The following is a 14,480-nucleotide window of genomic DNA, read 5'->3' as shown; positions in this document are numbered from 1 at the left end:
GCAAGTCATTAAATTTGTTTGCCTTAATTTCCTCATCTGTAAAATGAGCTGGAGAAGGAAATGCAAGAAAACCTCAAATGGATTTGAGTTGGACAGAACTGAAAAATTATTCAGCAGCACCAAATCTGTAGTATCATTGCTTATGGAAATGCTGTGATAATCATAACCCTATGTGTCTAATCATCATTTCTGTTACTCCTCAAAAAAGAAAAAATTCCTTCTCTTGGTCCACCAATCTCTTATAGACGTCCTTCTGCTTCTGTTATGTCAGGTTTTTGATGGGAAGGACTTCCTTAATTTTGTATTTTTATCCTAAGTGCTTGATATTTTGCCTGGCATATAAAAGGTGCTTTAAAACATTTTCTTATTCATTCATTCATTATTATTCTTTCTCTTTCATACCTGCTTCTCTCTTTGATATCTGATTTAGAAATTATGTTAAGGGAGTTTTAACTCTTCTCTTCCATTTTCAGTCTAAATATTTGTAGCAAAATAAAAAATCTTCCACACAAGTATATTCTGTATACATAGTCTTCCCTGGATATCAAGATTATCCTTCATTTAAAATAAACTCTATTCCAGAAAGCAAACTCTCATTGTCCAAGACGATATTTCTAGTCAGTCACCTAGTTTGGTGGCTACAACATCAATATGCTCCATACTATGACAAACATATAAATGTTATTTTGACTGTCAAAAGACAAAGAGTTCAGGAGTTTGGAGGTGATAATACTGGCATATTCTGACTGAGTCAAACCAAATATAGAATATTCTCTTCATTTTTTTGCATGATAAACTTTGGAGTTGACATGGGCAATATGAAAATTGTATAGAGAATGGCAATCAGAAGGTTATGAGGACTGAATGAAGACTATGCTTTATGAATACTAGTTTAAGGAACTTGGAATATTTGTTATGGATAAGAGAAGTTTTGAGAGGTATTGTAGCATGATGGCTAGAGAGCTGACCTCAGTGTCAGAAAGAATGACGTTTATGTTCCACCTCTGAAACATATTGGCTGTGTGACTTTGGGCAAATATATGAATATAAGTAATTAAAACCAGATAGAGTTTGTTATTTAAGTTCTTAAGGCTTGAGAAGCTTTAGGAAGCTCTCCATCATGGCCAAGAAAAAATAAGCCAAGAAGGTAGCACAACTCAACTCTAGAAACTGCTGACTCCATACCCCTCAGTAGTGAGTTTCTGATTCTCATCTTCTCCCTTCTTCCTGGGCACAGCAATGAAGAAACATCTAGGAAATGTGACTATGAATTCCTCCTGGTAGCACTTTTAGTTAGTTATACTTGGTTACTTCTTATAATTCTGTAAAATAAGGGAATCTGTTCCTCCATCAGTCAATAGTCAGTTTCAGACGAGGGAAACAAACCTGTTCTAAAGTACCAATAGCAACATATTGGTTTGTTGGGTCAAGAAGACAGCGTCCTTTACTTGTGTTCCTGAAGAAGGTATGGATATGTTTGCCATTTTGATGCTTCCTTTACTCAGCTTATTAAAGTACTGAAAGTCATAGCTTCTAGGATTCTCTTTAGGTTGTCCCTTCATATTAAAGTTATAGAGTTATCTACATGAAAGAGTGGAGGATCATGTGTGTGTGTGTGTGTGTGTGTGTGTGTGTGTGTTCATCTTATGTTGCTGAAGAAGACCATGCCATCAGAGAAATAATGATGTGACTTGCATTTGATTTTGTTTTGAGTGAGACTTGCATTTGACTTTGTTTTGAGTGAGGGAGTGCTGTGCAGGTCACCAGCCTCACTTCTCCTTCAGAGCCATCTGAACCCGATGACCAGATAGTCATCAGGATGACTGGAGATGACCCAGGATGAGGCAATTGGGGTTAAATCACACAGCTAGTGAGTGTCAAGGGTCTGAGGTGAGATTTGGACTCAGGTTTTCCTGCCTCCTGCACTGGTGTTCTATCCACTGCACCACCTAGCTGCTGATCATGTGAAGAACCATGACAAAGAATATACTTGCAGGAGTCTGGTGTTCTTGAGCAACTCTCCTCATGTCTCAGGTCCTGCTGCATTGCGTGTTTGCCCAGTCATGTCTTGCACACTGGACTATCAAGTGAGTTAGAATTCTTAGGCAAAGAAAATGCTCTCACCTTGAGGAAACCATTTTCTAAGGTTCCCTGCAGCGGAAGTCAAAGACCTTGAAAATTTAGCATATATATGGCACTTAAAGGTTTTCAGAAAAGATACACATGAACAACAATTTGGGCAAAACAGTAGAACAATTCTTTCAATTTCAGTAACTGTTGAAGTAGATAGTCTCAGTTCAGTTTGACTTCCCGTGAATATTTCTGTAGCAAATTCACCTTTCAGTGCATCCCTAGTTCTGTAGCAGAAAGTTCTTGCTTCTTAAGACTTCTTCCTGCATTAACTAGATCCACTTAGCCCACTGATCAGTGATTTATTGGGAATGAAATAACCCCATGCAACACCTTAGTGAAAATGAACAGAAATTTACATGATGCTGAAAAATTCCAAAGTCTCTGATGTACATTTCCCATATAAGTGGGATAGAACAGTGACTGGTAAATTCAGGTAAGGAAGCACTAAAGCCGTTATTCCAGTCTGACAACCCTTCATTAATGATTATTCTTTGTATCTTCAAAAGTCATTCAAAAGTGGCCACATTTACCATGCTATATTAGGTCTATGGCATTTCCCTGATCTGGTCAAATAACACTGTCTAAAAAAAAGAAATGAAGTTAGTCTTGGATGACCTACATTTGTCACATTTGTATCACAATTACACTTTCAGTGAACACTTTTTAAATGTCTTTTTTCTACAGTTACTTTTGTTACTTGTTTTTACATCACAATAATTTTTGACAATTATATCTGCAATAATTTTTACTGTCCACAGACTTAAGCCCATTCCTTTAAAGAAGTAAAACATTTGATCAAAGATAACCAATTCAGCTAATGCATCTGAGAATTTATATAATATTCTACCCATGTAGTCCTCCTGCCTCTATATCAGAAGGAGGGAGGTATGTTTATGATGGTTTTCCTGAATATTCATTTAAAAAATTCTCAGATTTTGTCTTCCTCTTAATAACCTTTTAATTTTCCTTCATTGTATATATTTTCATTGCCTATATTTTTTTCTCCTTCTACCTATTTAATTGTTCATTAGTCTATAAAAAACTTCCCATGAGGAAATTCCCTGAATTCCTCATATGCATTTTTTTCTTAATGTAGAATATTATTCCACAGATAAATGTATGTGGAAGATTTTTAAACCATTCCCAAATTGATTGACACCTATTTATTTGCAGTTCTTAACCCAAAAAGTGGTGTTATGTGTAAGATATTGTTTAGGTTTTTTCAGTCATATCTGACTACTTCATGATCCCATTTGGGTTTTTTTTTCTTTTTTTTCAAGTTTATTTTTTTAAAATCAAAGTACCATAGTCTGCCAAAACCCAAACAGTATTTTTTTTGATAAAGTTATTGAAGTGGCTTGTCATTTACTTCTCCAGTTCATTTTACAGATGTGAAAACTGAGACAAGCAGGATTACAAGCAGGACTTGCCTGAGTCCCACAGCTAGTAAGTGTCAGAAGCCAGATTTGAATTCAGGAAAAGGAGTCTTCCTGACTCCAAGCCCAGGAATCTATCCACTGCACCACCTTCTTTTTATTTGTTGATCACCTTGTGGTCTCTGCCTTGTATTAGGAAGACTGAGTCAAAGAATATGACCAGCCTGATAACTTTTCTTGTTATCCAGAAGAACTAGAGCTGGAGGTGGGGAACCTGTAGCGTTGAGAACACATGTGGCCCTCGATGTCCTCAAATGTGGTCCTCTGACTGAATCCAAATTTAACAGAACAAATCCCCTTAACAAAAGGATTTGTTGTGTAAAACTTGGACCTTCCAAAGACCTGGAGGGTCACATGGGGCCTCAAGGCCTCAGGTCCTCCCATACCCTGATAGATCATTCACAACTCTACCAATGCGACATTAGTATGCCTGGTTTCTTGAAGTCTTTACAACATTTATTATTCTCATATTTTGTTCATCTATGTTAACTTGCATGATGTGATCTGAAACCTAAGAATTCATTTTAATTTGCATTTATTTTATTATAACTATTTTGGCAAAAGTTTTCATAATGTCATGGGTATGTGTCAATTCTTTGGGAAATTGTACATATACCATGGCCATTCATTTACTAGTAAAACTTTTTTGGTTTTATATATAGCTGTTAATTCCTTCTATACAGCTTGGATTTCAGACTTTTAACCATGATATTTGGTGCAAAGGTTTTTCTCCATTTGACAATTTCTTGTATTCCATCTGCATTAATTTTGTTCCTATCAGTTACATTTCTAAATACTCACAAGCTACTGTGCAGTAGAGTAAAAGAGTTGGTATGTATAAAAGGGGTCATGTACCAGTAAAAAAGAAAATGTGCTTAATATTAATTGTAGAAAAAAAATCTTCTGGAAATCATTAAATAAGAGAAGAAATCCTGCTTAGAGGCGAAAGAATTAGTTTCCTGGAAAATTTCTCTCATCACCCACAGTTGATTAATAATGACTAAACTCAGAAATAAAGAATCCTGAACAGCTATCATAATTGGGATGCATTATGAAAATGATAGCGATGCTTTCCATAGTCCATTTAGTAATTTTTTTTATTTTCAATGTATCAAGTTTAAATCTATAACCTGAAAGAATTCACATAGATTATCCATATAATTTGTTCTTATCTGATTTGTGTTAAAAATAATAAAAATGATTTATGTAATAAAGAAAATATGTAATTTTATTATATGTCTTCCAATTTAAGTTCTAAGTATTATATACAGTGGTATAGCATAAAATAATATAGCATATAATATAATAGTGTATAGCATAGTGTAGCTTACTATAATATAATGTATTATAATATTAATATAACATGACATAATACAATACATAACACAGCGGAACATACCAGAACTGAACTGAACAGAATAAACATGACGTAACAAAAAGAAATATCACAAAGAACATTCCATCAAACAACAAATTGGAATATTGTACTTAAATTTTGCAATAGAATGGATAGTTTAATTTCAGTGTTCCTAACTATCTTACCTGTGATTCTAGGCGTCGTAAAGTTTAGATTTAGCTTTTTTCAAATGTATTTACTGTCTCTGTATTTGAACGAAATGAAAAATGACAGAACGGTTCCAAGCTATGGCCATATTTAAACAGTGTGGCAAACCAATTTTCTTTGTAGTGCTTGAGAAAACTTAAACAATTAAAAATTGTTACAGCAGTGTATCTAAAATTGATTTTTTAAAGTGGTTCCTTAAAATGAATTTATGATTGTCTGACTTCTAGAACCTTAGAGTCTAGCTTTGCCAAGGTCATGCTACCTTACAGCTTTTAATAATATTAATAAATACAGCTTACATATGTGAACCATGTGGTTTTGGGGGCTTAGAACAGTTTAGATCTGAGAAGAAAGGAGGGCCATAGATGTGTCATGATGAAAAAGATTTGTTTTCCGTTTTCCCTTATGTGGAGGAAACTAATGGGGCATGCAGTGATTTGCAGTTCGATAGGGATATGAGTAGAATTTAGGTGCTTTGAATAATACTCTGGTAGTAGCTTCAAGAAAAACTTCAATACTAGTTTATGTCAGTTGACATACAGTACTGTCAGTTGACAGTACAGGTGACTTAGCCTGGTAGTTGTTTTGAATAACAGGAAACATGAAAGCAAAGTCAGGGGTTGTTGTATGGGTGCTTTGTTTTGCTTATATGTTCTCATGAGACTAGAAATATGAGTAAGAGAGGTCTTCACAAAATTACTTTCTATTTTGGATTGGCAAGAGTGAGAGACTGAGTATGTGTCAGTATAACTAGGAAGCTTGGGAGCCAGAGCAGTGCATTGGAGACTGGGAGGGAATATTAGTGCAGCTGTGGCATCATTGTAGGAGCAGGGGCTCTTAATGTTTTTGTGTGTTAGAGACCCTTTTGCCAGTCTAATGGAGCTTATGGAGTCACTTTCAATATATTGTTGCCCCCTAGGTCCTCAAGTGTGGCCCTTTCACTGAATCCAAACAAATCATATCTAAACTCTAGGTGAAGAACATGGATCATTTCAGTGAAAACCAATTACTCCTTCCATGCTGGCTGTTGTGCAGAAATCAGTAATTTTTCTCTCCTGGGCAGGCCTGACTTAGACTGGTACTCTCCTAATGAAATGAGAAAATCATAAGTCATTATATGGTTAATAGGAGGAGGTTTTGCAAGGCAAGGAATGGTGACATATTTGCTCTTGAAACATCCTCCAAGTATGAGGGGCACCAGATCTATATGGGTGGGCCATTTCATGCACTTAGGTTACCAAGAAATCTAATCAATGACACCAAAGTCTACCATGATGCTCCATCTAGGAAGGTGCAGCCTAAGTACTGGCCTCTTTATGTTTTTGAGATATCTTTGTCAATATCCAGGGAAAACGTAGCCTAACTCATATTGCTGAGATATGGGAGGGTGAGAACTCAGGTACATAGTGGTTCTGTTATAATCTCCTTTGTGATTTTCACAAATAATGGAAGAGTCTGAGATGTGTCTGACTGTTTAATTTTCAGATCAAGCATTTACTTCAGAAATTGACAAATACTACAAATCAGAGCTTGACTTACTGTTTGATAGTGATAGATATAGAGAGGGAAAAGTCATTAATAATGTATATATATGTATATTTATACATATATATGTGTGTATATATGAAACACTTTTAATCTTCTGCATTATATATAATGTATAAGTGTGTATATATATTAATATATATACACACACATATATGTATATGTGTATATGTGTGTATAATATAAGTAATCCCCCCCAAGAGAGCTGGTTGTTAAATATTTATTGGAATATCCTCTCTTTTCTGGGATGGTCACTTGGTACAGCAAATAGAATGAGGGATCTCTGTGAATGAGCAGCTTTAAAATGAGGAGACAGTGTTTCCTCCTGCTTAGGTAGTCTCTATGAATGGGACTGGATCTGTGGTTTTGTGATTATACTTGTATAGAAAACACTAATGAAGAAATTCCCTCTTCCAGTTTAAGTCAATGACTTCTCTGTAACTTTCAGCCTTAGAGAGCTGAGTACTCCAAGGACTAGCAGTAATTCTCAAGTGTAAATGACCTCCTCTTCTTAACTAAGATATTAAGAATGCCTATCCCTGACTGTGAGTCCCTTTAATGGAAAAGGATAGCCTATAATGAGACTACCAGAGATTAAAGTCTGAATTCTATGCATTCTTTGGTTTCCTTCACACAGAAACTCAACAGTGTGCTGCAAACTCATCACTAAATGTCAGACTAGGTGTGAGACTCTGGAATCAGTAAGAGAATTTCATCATTAAAAGTTTAACTTGCTCTGAGAGGAGGCTTAAATATCTTAATGAAGATTATTGTTGAGAGTTTGACTGCAGAGCAATAAAATCACTTGGCAGGACACTTTTTTCTCAAATAAGCTGTATATAGATGATAATATCATAGGCCAATTCTGCCCTCCACAGAGATACTCACTAGTGATTTATAGAGATTTACTTACATTACTTATATTATCCTACTTGATCCTCACAACAACCCTGTGAGGAGTTCTTTTATTTCCATTTTATGGAGGAGAAAACTGAGGCTGAGAAAAATGAGGAAACTTGCCCAAGGTTACACAGCTAGGTAGTGGCAGAGCTAGCATTCAAATGTAGGTCTCTCTTTAAGTCAATGTGATTACTAAAATTAACTATTTTTTCATTTTATCATTATATTATATTATAATCATATATTATCATTATATATATATAGATTATGTTATGTTTTCTTCCCCAAGGGAATTTAAATTTAAATTTAAGCAAAAGTTATTATCCAATACATCTTGTAGAAATTAGAAGTGCAAAACTGACACAGTCTTATCAAAAATTTAAAGTGACAACAAAATTTGAACAATTCCTGAAAGTTTGGCAGAAAAACATAGTAAGTGCAAATGCATTTGCAAAATGAAAGCTTCTCTTTATCTGAAAGAGATGAGTCAAATCTATTGATTAGTGTATAACAATTAGACAAATATTTTTAGCTAGATTCATTTATGAATCAGTTTAATTTTAATAGATACCTAGTATTTTTGAAATGTTATAATATAGATTCAAAATACTTTAAAAATTATTTTACTTTTAAGATACTGTTGAAATATGAGTGAGAATTCAACATAGAAGACTTTTGAAATTATCAAGTAATTAAACACGCATGTGTTGTGATGCACATGCAACCAAATTTATTGAAAAAATTGAGATGAAGATAATCAATGTCTTTATAATGCTACAATGTATACAAAGTTATCTTTCTTTTCTTAAGGAAAAGCATGTCAAAAGCAACCAATGAAAAGGAAAAAAAAGATCACTTTCACATTTTGTGTACATATACACAGTATCCCTTAAATTATAAGGGTTCTTTGCCATTTTTTTGTATCATGGTCCACTTTATCAGCCTAGTGAAACCTACAGGGCCCTTCTCTAAATAATGGCTTTAAGTGCATAAAATAAAATATATAGCATTCATAGAAAACTAGTGATATTGAAATATAGTTAACACAGTATCTTTAAAAAATAAAAACAAGTTCAAGGTTAAGAACTCCTACCTTAAAATATACAGAGGTCTTCACTTGTGAGGAGGGAAACGTTAAGTGGAAATAACACAAAATGGAATAAATTCACAATGGAATATTTTAAACATTCCAATATACCCCTTTAATTAAAGCAACACTTATGCATTTCTTTGTGGAAGAAAGGGGAAAAAATGTTAAATAGCTTCAAGAATTCCTGTTTTGCTCTTTGTGACAGCTGAATGAAAAATGTGAATCAGAATTTCCACATAATTTAATGAAATCCTTCATTAGTATGAAGTGACATTTGTGTTTCATATTAAACAAGTCATTTGTGCCTGGAAAGTAACTTTTAATTTGCTTAAAATTGGTACCAGTCTATTTAGTTTTGCTTTGTGATTGCTGATTGCTAGAGTACTGGCATTTTCACAAGAAAAGCCGTTTCAATTGACTGCTATAAACAGTATATTTAAAACAATTGCCTTAAGAAAATATGTTCTAATTAAAAAAAAAAATCTCTCTTAACACTTGACACTTTTGTAACCCCACAGCTGACCAAACAGGAATGTTATTTATAGGAGATGCAGTAATACAGGTCAGTGTGTTTTGAATTCAGTCTTCAAAGTTGTATCATGTATTTGTATTTTAATTCATGTGTATCAATTTTTCACTCATATATCCTAATCTGTCATCTATCTAGGTTAATGGCATTAATGTAGAAAACGCAACCCATGAGGAAGTGGTAAGTTCCATACATTTCTTGTTTTCCATCTTTTAGCATGCATTGTGTCATGTTTTTATTTGGATTCCTTGTTAAGAAAGTTATAAAAGCTAGTTGGGGCAGGGAATTGTCCTGTGTAATTGACTGGTTTGTGGAGAATCTTTTAGTGTGAAATCTTATCTTTCAGAGAGTGAAAATTGGCCCATTCTATTGGAATTTGTGGTATTAGGAGCAATCATTTACCTGACCCATGTAATAAAAAAGGTCCTGCTGCGTTCAGTCAAAGCCTACTACATTTTGATTAATGCTACTATGCCATTTTGAGAATTAAGGAATTTAATGTTTCTTCAATGAATAAGCCATTAGATTTGGAAAAGAATGCTAGCATAATGATTTTTTTTTCTAATTGAAGCCCTCTGATTAAACATGAAATCAGAGGTCTTGTTCTTCAGTTTTCCATCCAAGTGTTGCTCTCTCTGTCAGGTATGATGCTAAATGCGGGAATTCCAATGAGTTAAAAAATGTCTCTACCCTCAAGGAACTTTCATTCTATTAACAACCACTTATCAAGCATGGTCTAGGCCCATGAAATTTCTGTAGGTAATAATTGACCTCTCCAAGTCTCAAATCCCTAATCTATAAAAAGACTGGGTCTCACTAGGTGAAATCTAGATATGCAAGCTATTTTAGAAAATATAAATGGTATTAGCTAGTGAATGCTTCAATAAGAGGGAAAAGTGAAAAAGTGGTTACTAAAATAGCTTTTGCTTAGTTTCGTATTGCAAACTGCAGTGTTTTCATCCAGATCCAGATCAGTAATGTTGTCACCAATGGTGCTAATGAAACAAGTTTTCCAATTTCTAAAAGTTTTCTTCCGTATGTCTCCTTCTTGAGGTCAGTGATTTCAGAGTCCTTGGAAATTGTGAATGTTGCACATCTTAATAATTCATGAAGTAATACAAGTACCATCAAATTCATTCATCCAGAAAAAGGAAATTGCTTTACGAGGCGATCAGTAACCCTTTACAGCTGAACTGGCCCAGTACTAGAGACTAAGAATTTCCCTGCCCATTTGTTTTCTGAACAAAGTACAAAATATAATTCTTGTATATGTATACCAACTATCAGGGTCATAGGAATTTAGAGGTGGAAATGATTTTTGAGAACATCTAATCCAAGTTCACTTACTGTAAAATTGAAGAAACTGATCTCAGAGATTTTGCGTAACTTGGCTGAAGTTGCATAGGTACTAAGAACTGGGATTCATGCCAGTATTATAGAACTTCAGAGTTAGAAGAAACCTCAGAGGCAATCCTGAAACTATCTAAGAATCTCCCCTACAACAATCTCCTCTAAATCTCTTTCTTCTTTAATATGAGGGGATTTGCCTTGATGACTTCCAAGGCACCTCCACATCTACATCTATGTCTATGTCTATGTCTGTTTCTATGCCCAGTATTATGATGTTCATTGAGAAGGAACCCACAACCACTCCATGAAATCCAATCTATGTTTGTATGCCCTAATTGGTAGAATCTCTTTTTTTTTCCTTATATCAACCTAAAAATCATTCCCTTTGAAAAATCATAATCATTTTAAACCTTCTTCCAATTGCTAATGCTTCAGATACACACCTCTTCTGCTGGCTAAACATCTGCCTTCAGGTCCTAATGTTCCTTTGTATATGAATTCTAGACCATTCACTATTGTGGTTGACCTCCACTTTATAAATGTTTTCTTTTAAATGAGGCATCCAGAACTGAACTCGATAATGCTGATTGGATCTGGCTATGACAGAATACTACCATACTTAAACCTCCTAAGTCTTAGATATTGTATCTCTCCTAATGCAGGGTAAGAAGCAACTAGGTGACACAGCAGATAGAGTGCCAGACTAGGAGTTAGGAAAACATCTTCCTGAGTTCAAATCTGGTCTCAGACACTAGCTGTGTAACGCTAGGCAAACCATTTGACCCTTTTATCTTGGTTTCCTGATCTATAAATTGAGCTGGAGAAGGAAATGACAAACCACTCTAATATCTTTGCCAAGAAAACCCCAAATAGGGTCATAAAGAGCAGGACATAATCAAAAATGAAAAACAATAACAACAATGCAGGCTAAGTTTGTATTCAATATCTAGATTTTCATATCATGATGTTGACTCACACTGAGTATGCATTTCATTGAAATCCTCAAAGTTCAGATAGATTGCCTCTTAGCTATACGTCTCCTATTTTTTTTACTTACTACATTGATTTTTTTTACTTTAGTACTCTTGCTTCAAATCCAGTGTTCTGCCATTTGAAACCTGTTGCTTCCCATACACTTAAGAAAGAACTGAATCCACCACAAACATATTTCTGTATACATATTTAAGATACTTCAGCATTCCTGAATCTTTTGAATTATATGCAAACAAAAGTAATTTCAGAGTTACACAGATCTTATGGTACTTTACAAAAATATGAAGTTATTACATGTTTGAAGACAATATTATCCTTTAGTTTTTTATGTCTGTGGGAACAGGGAAATGTGTGGTTTTTGATGCCATTGTCAGGGTCAACCTCATGTTCATTGTCATCTCATAATTATCCCACTGTATCCTACCGACCATCATCCCCACTTTACCCTTTGTCCTTCAGATGTCTTTCTGAAACCTGAGTATTGGCAACAAGTAGAGAGGGATGAGCTGCTTGATAGAATAGAATTTTAGGCCTGAGAAATAAAGTGTGTACCTTCTCATCTAATCCCTGTATTTAAAAACTAGAAGAAACTATGGGTCACATTCCATGGAGTGCTGTAGGTGGCATTCAAACCTTGCCTCAGACATTATGTGATCCTAGGCAAGTTATTTAACTTCTCTCAAGTTCAATTTCCTTATCTATAAAATGAGCATAATAATAGAACTTACCTTGCAGGGTTGTTGTTAGGATCAAATGAAATAATATGAAAAATATGCTTTGCAAACCTTCAAACACTATATAAATGCCAGCTGGAGAGGAATGGATTTGCCCAAGTTCGGATGGTTAGTTTGTGTCAGAACCACTAACAGAATCCAGGTTTCTTGAATCCTATTCCATTTTCTTTTAGTACACAGCATAGGATCCTGGGAAAGGCTGGGGAATTACTTAATGTTTGATTATTGCTTTTTAATCCATTGTGGAATTATGCTTTCATACTAACCTATTAGAAGACAGCTTGATATATTGTACAGACTGCTGGACTTTTATAGTGAGGAAACCTGGGTTCTTATACTTTCTCTGAAACTAAATGTATACTTGGATTCAGTTATCTGTGCTTATTTTTGTACTAAATAACTTATTTTAATCTTTTACTTATATAAAGGCATGGAGCTTTATTGAATATTTAGATAATACAAAGCTGGAAGGGATTGCTAATACCTTGGATGACATGATCAGGATACAAAACAATGCTGACTGCTTCTATCATTGGGACTTAGTTTAATAACCTGAAACTAAGTAGAGAAAAAAAGTGTCTAGCTGTTGAATTTTAACATTCAGCTTTAGAATTGTAAGATAGGGGAGGCATGGTTATAGAGCACTTTGTCCAGAAAAAAGATCTGGAGGGTTGGATTGATGACCAGCTGAAACTGAGAGAAATGTGTGGCATAAATCCTTTATGGCAGCTTGGAAGCTAATGAAATTTTGGGCTACATTCAGAGAACAAGGGGGTGATGGTCTATCTACTCTCTCTTAAACTCTTTCATAAGAAGCAGTAGTTATATAACTGAGAGTGCCTACAAATGACACTGTATGCAACATTCTGCCCTTTAAGTTATTCCTCAGTGCTGAGAGGAATACAAGTAGAGAATTGAAGGGGAAGAATATTTCTCAGAGTAAAATTGGACATGACAGCTAATCAGTTTTTCTTTCTTAGAATCTTTTCCATTGACATCATTTTATATTTTATATATTTCATACTTTTGTCTTGCTTTTTGCATTTTATATCAGTTCTCCAAATGTTGCCTGATTCTCAGATTTCCTCATATTCATTATTTCTTGTTATTGTCCAACTGATGATCAGTAACTTCAATTCCAGTTATTTCTATTAATATTTGGAAAAAAATTATTGATATCTTTTGTTTTAATATTGCATAAATATCCTCATTTACTTTTCTGTTTTTCCTCCCAGATGGCCATCCCATATAACAAAGATTATTTTTTACAAAGAAAAATAGGAAGAGAAAAAAATTACCTAAACCAGGCAACACATTGAAAAAAAATAAAATATATAAATGTTCCATAGTTGTGGACTTCCCCCACTTCAGAGGTTTGGAAGAAAGTATCTTCTTGTATCTGTCTCTTCTTTGAGCCATGGATACCAGACCACAAATGAGTGGATGAACTTGTTCTTCCAGTCCCAGGGGGTGCTGTTAAAGAAGGTACAGAGTGAGCAAGTTAGGTAATGGCGTTCTCTATTGTTAATTCATAATATTATCAATATTTTTGGTGTCTTGGCCTATAGAGACAGTTTTAATTGCTTCACCAAAAGTATAATTACTATTTTGTGAAGTCCTCAAGAGTTAGGGAGTACATAAGAAAATGTCTATGCCTCCATTTTGTTGAAAACATGATCCAGCTTCTATCAGTCTTTTGTTTTATGTTGAACCTTTCTTGTTTTTGATTTCCCTACAGTACAGATCCAGAAGGTACATTAGATCAAAGGTTATGAACACTATGGCCAATTCTCTTTCCTAATTCCACGTTGTTTTCCAAAGTTGTCAGACTAGTTCATAGACCAATCCACCAAGAGCAAATAAGGAAATATATTTCTGCAATGTCTTCAAAAATGACCATTTTCATTTTTTTGTTTTTTTTCCAAATTGTTACATGTGAATACAACTTCAGAATTGTTTTGATTTTAATTTCTCTTTGTATTATTGGTTTTAAATATTTTCAAATGGTCATTTGTGACTTTTCAATTCATATTTTATGAACTGTTCATCTCTTACCATTTATCCATTTGGAAAATGACTCAGTAATAAACTTTTATGTCCTCTTAGAAAATGAATTTTACTGATATAAATGCAGTGTCCCCTGCCCCACATTAATAAGCCCATTTTTTTATTCTCACAATACTGATCTTGTTGATGAAAAAGCTTT

General features: G+C 34.3%; 1 protein-coding gene across 4 annotated transcripts in view; it reads left to right on the top strand.

The window, feature by feature from the left end:
* Window positions 1-14,480, top strand: part of SNTG2 (syntrophin gamma 2) — a 668,997-nt gene that overhangs the window by 300,858 nt on the left and 353,659 nt on the right. For all 4 annotated transcript variants that reach the window (XM_072634327.1, XM_072634328.1, XM_072634326.1 and 1 more), the window contains exons 5-6: window positions 9,187-9,230; window positions 9,336-9,377. In XM_072634327.1, the coding sequence (XP_072490428.1) occupies window positions 9,187-9,230; window positions 9,336-9,377 (86 nt within the window). The remainder of the gene's footprint in view (window positions 1-9,186; window positions 9,231-9,335; window positions 9,378-14,480) is intronic.

This window comes from Notamacropus eugenii, chromosome 1, assembly GCF_028372415.1.
Source record: "Notamacropus eugenii isolate mMacEug1 chromosome 1, mMacEug1.pri_v2, whole genome shotgun sequence".
NCBI classification, from domain to species: domain Eukaryota; kingdom Metazoa; phylum Chordata; class Mammalia; order Diprotodontia; family Macropodidae; genus Notamacropus; species Notamacropus eugenii.
This window is presented reverse-complemented; position numbering and strand designations above follow the sequence as displayed.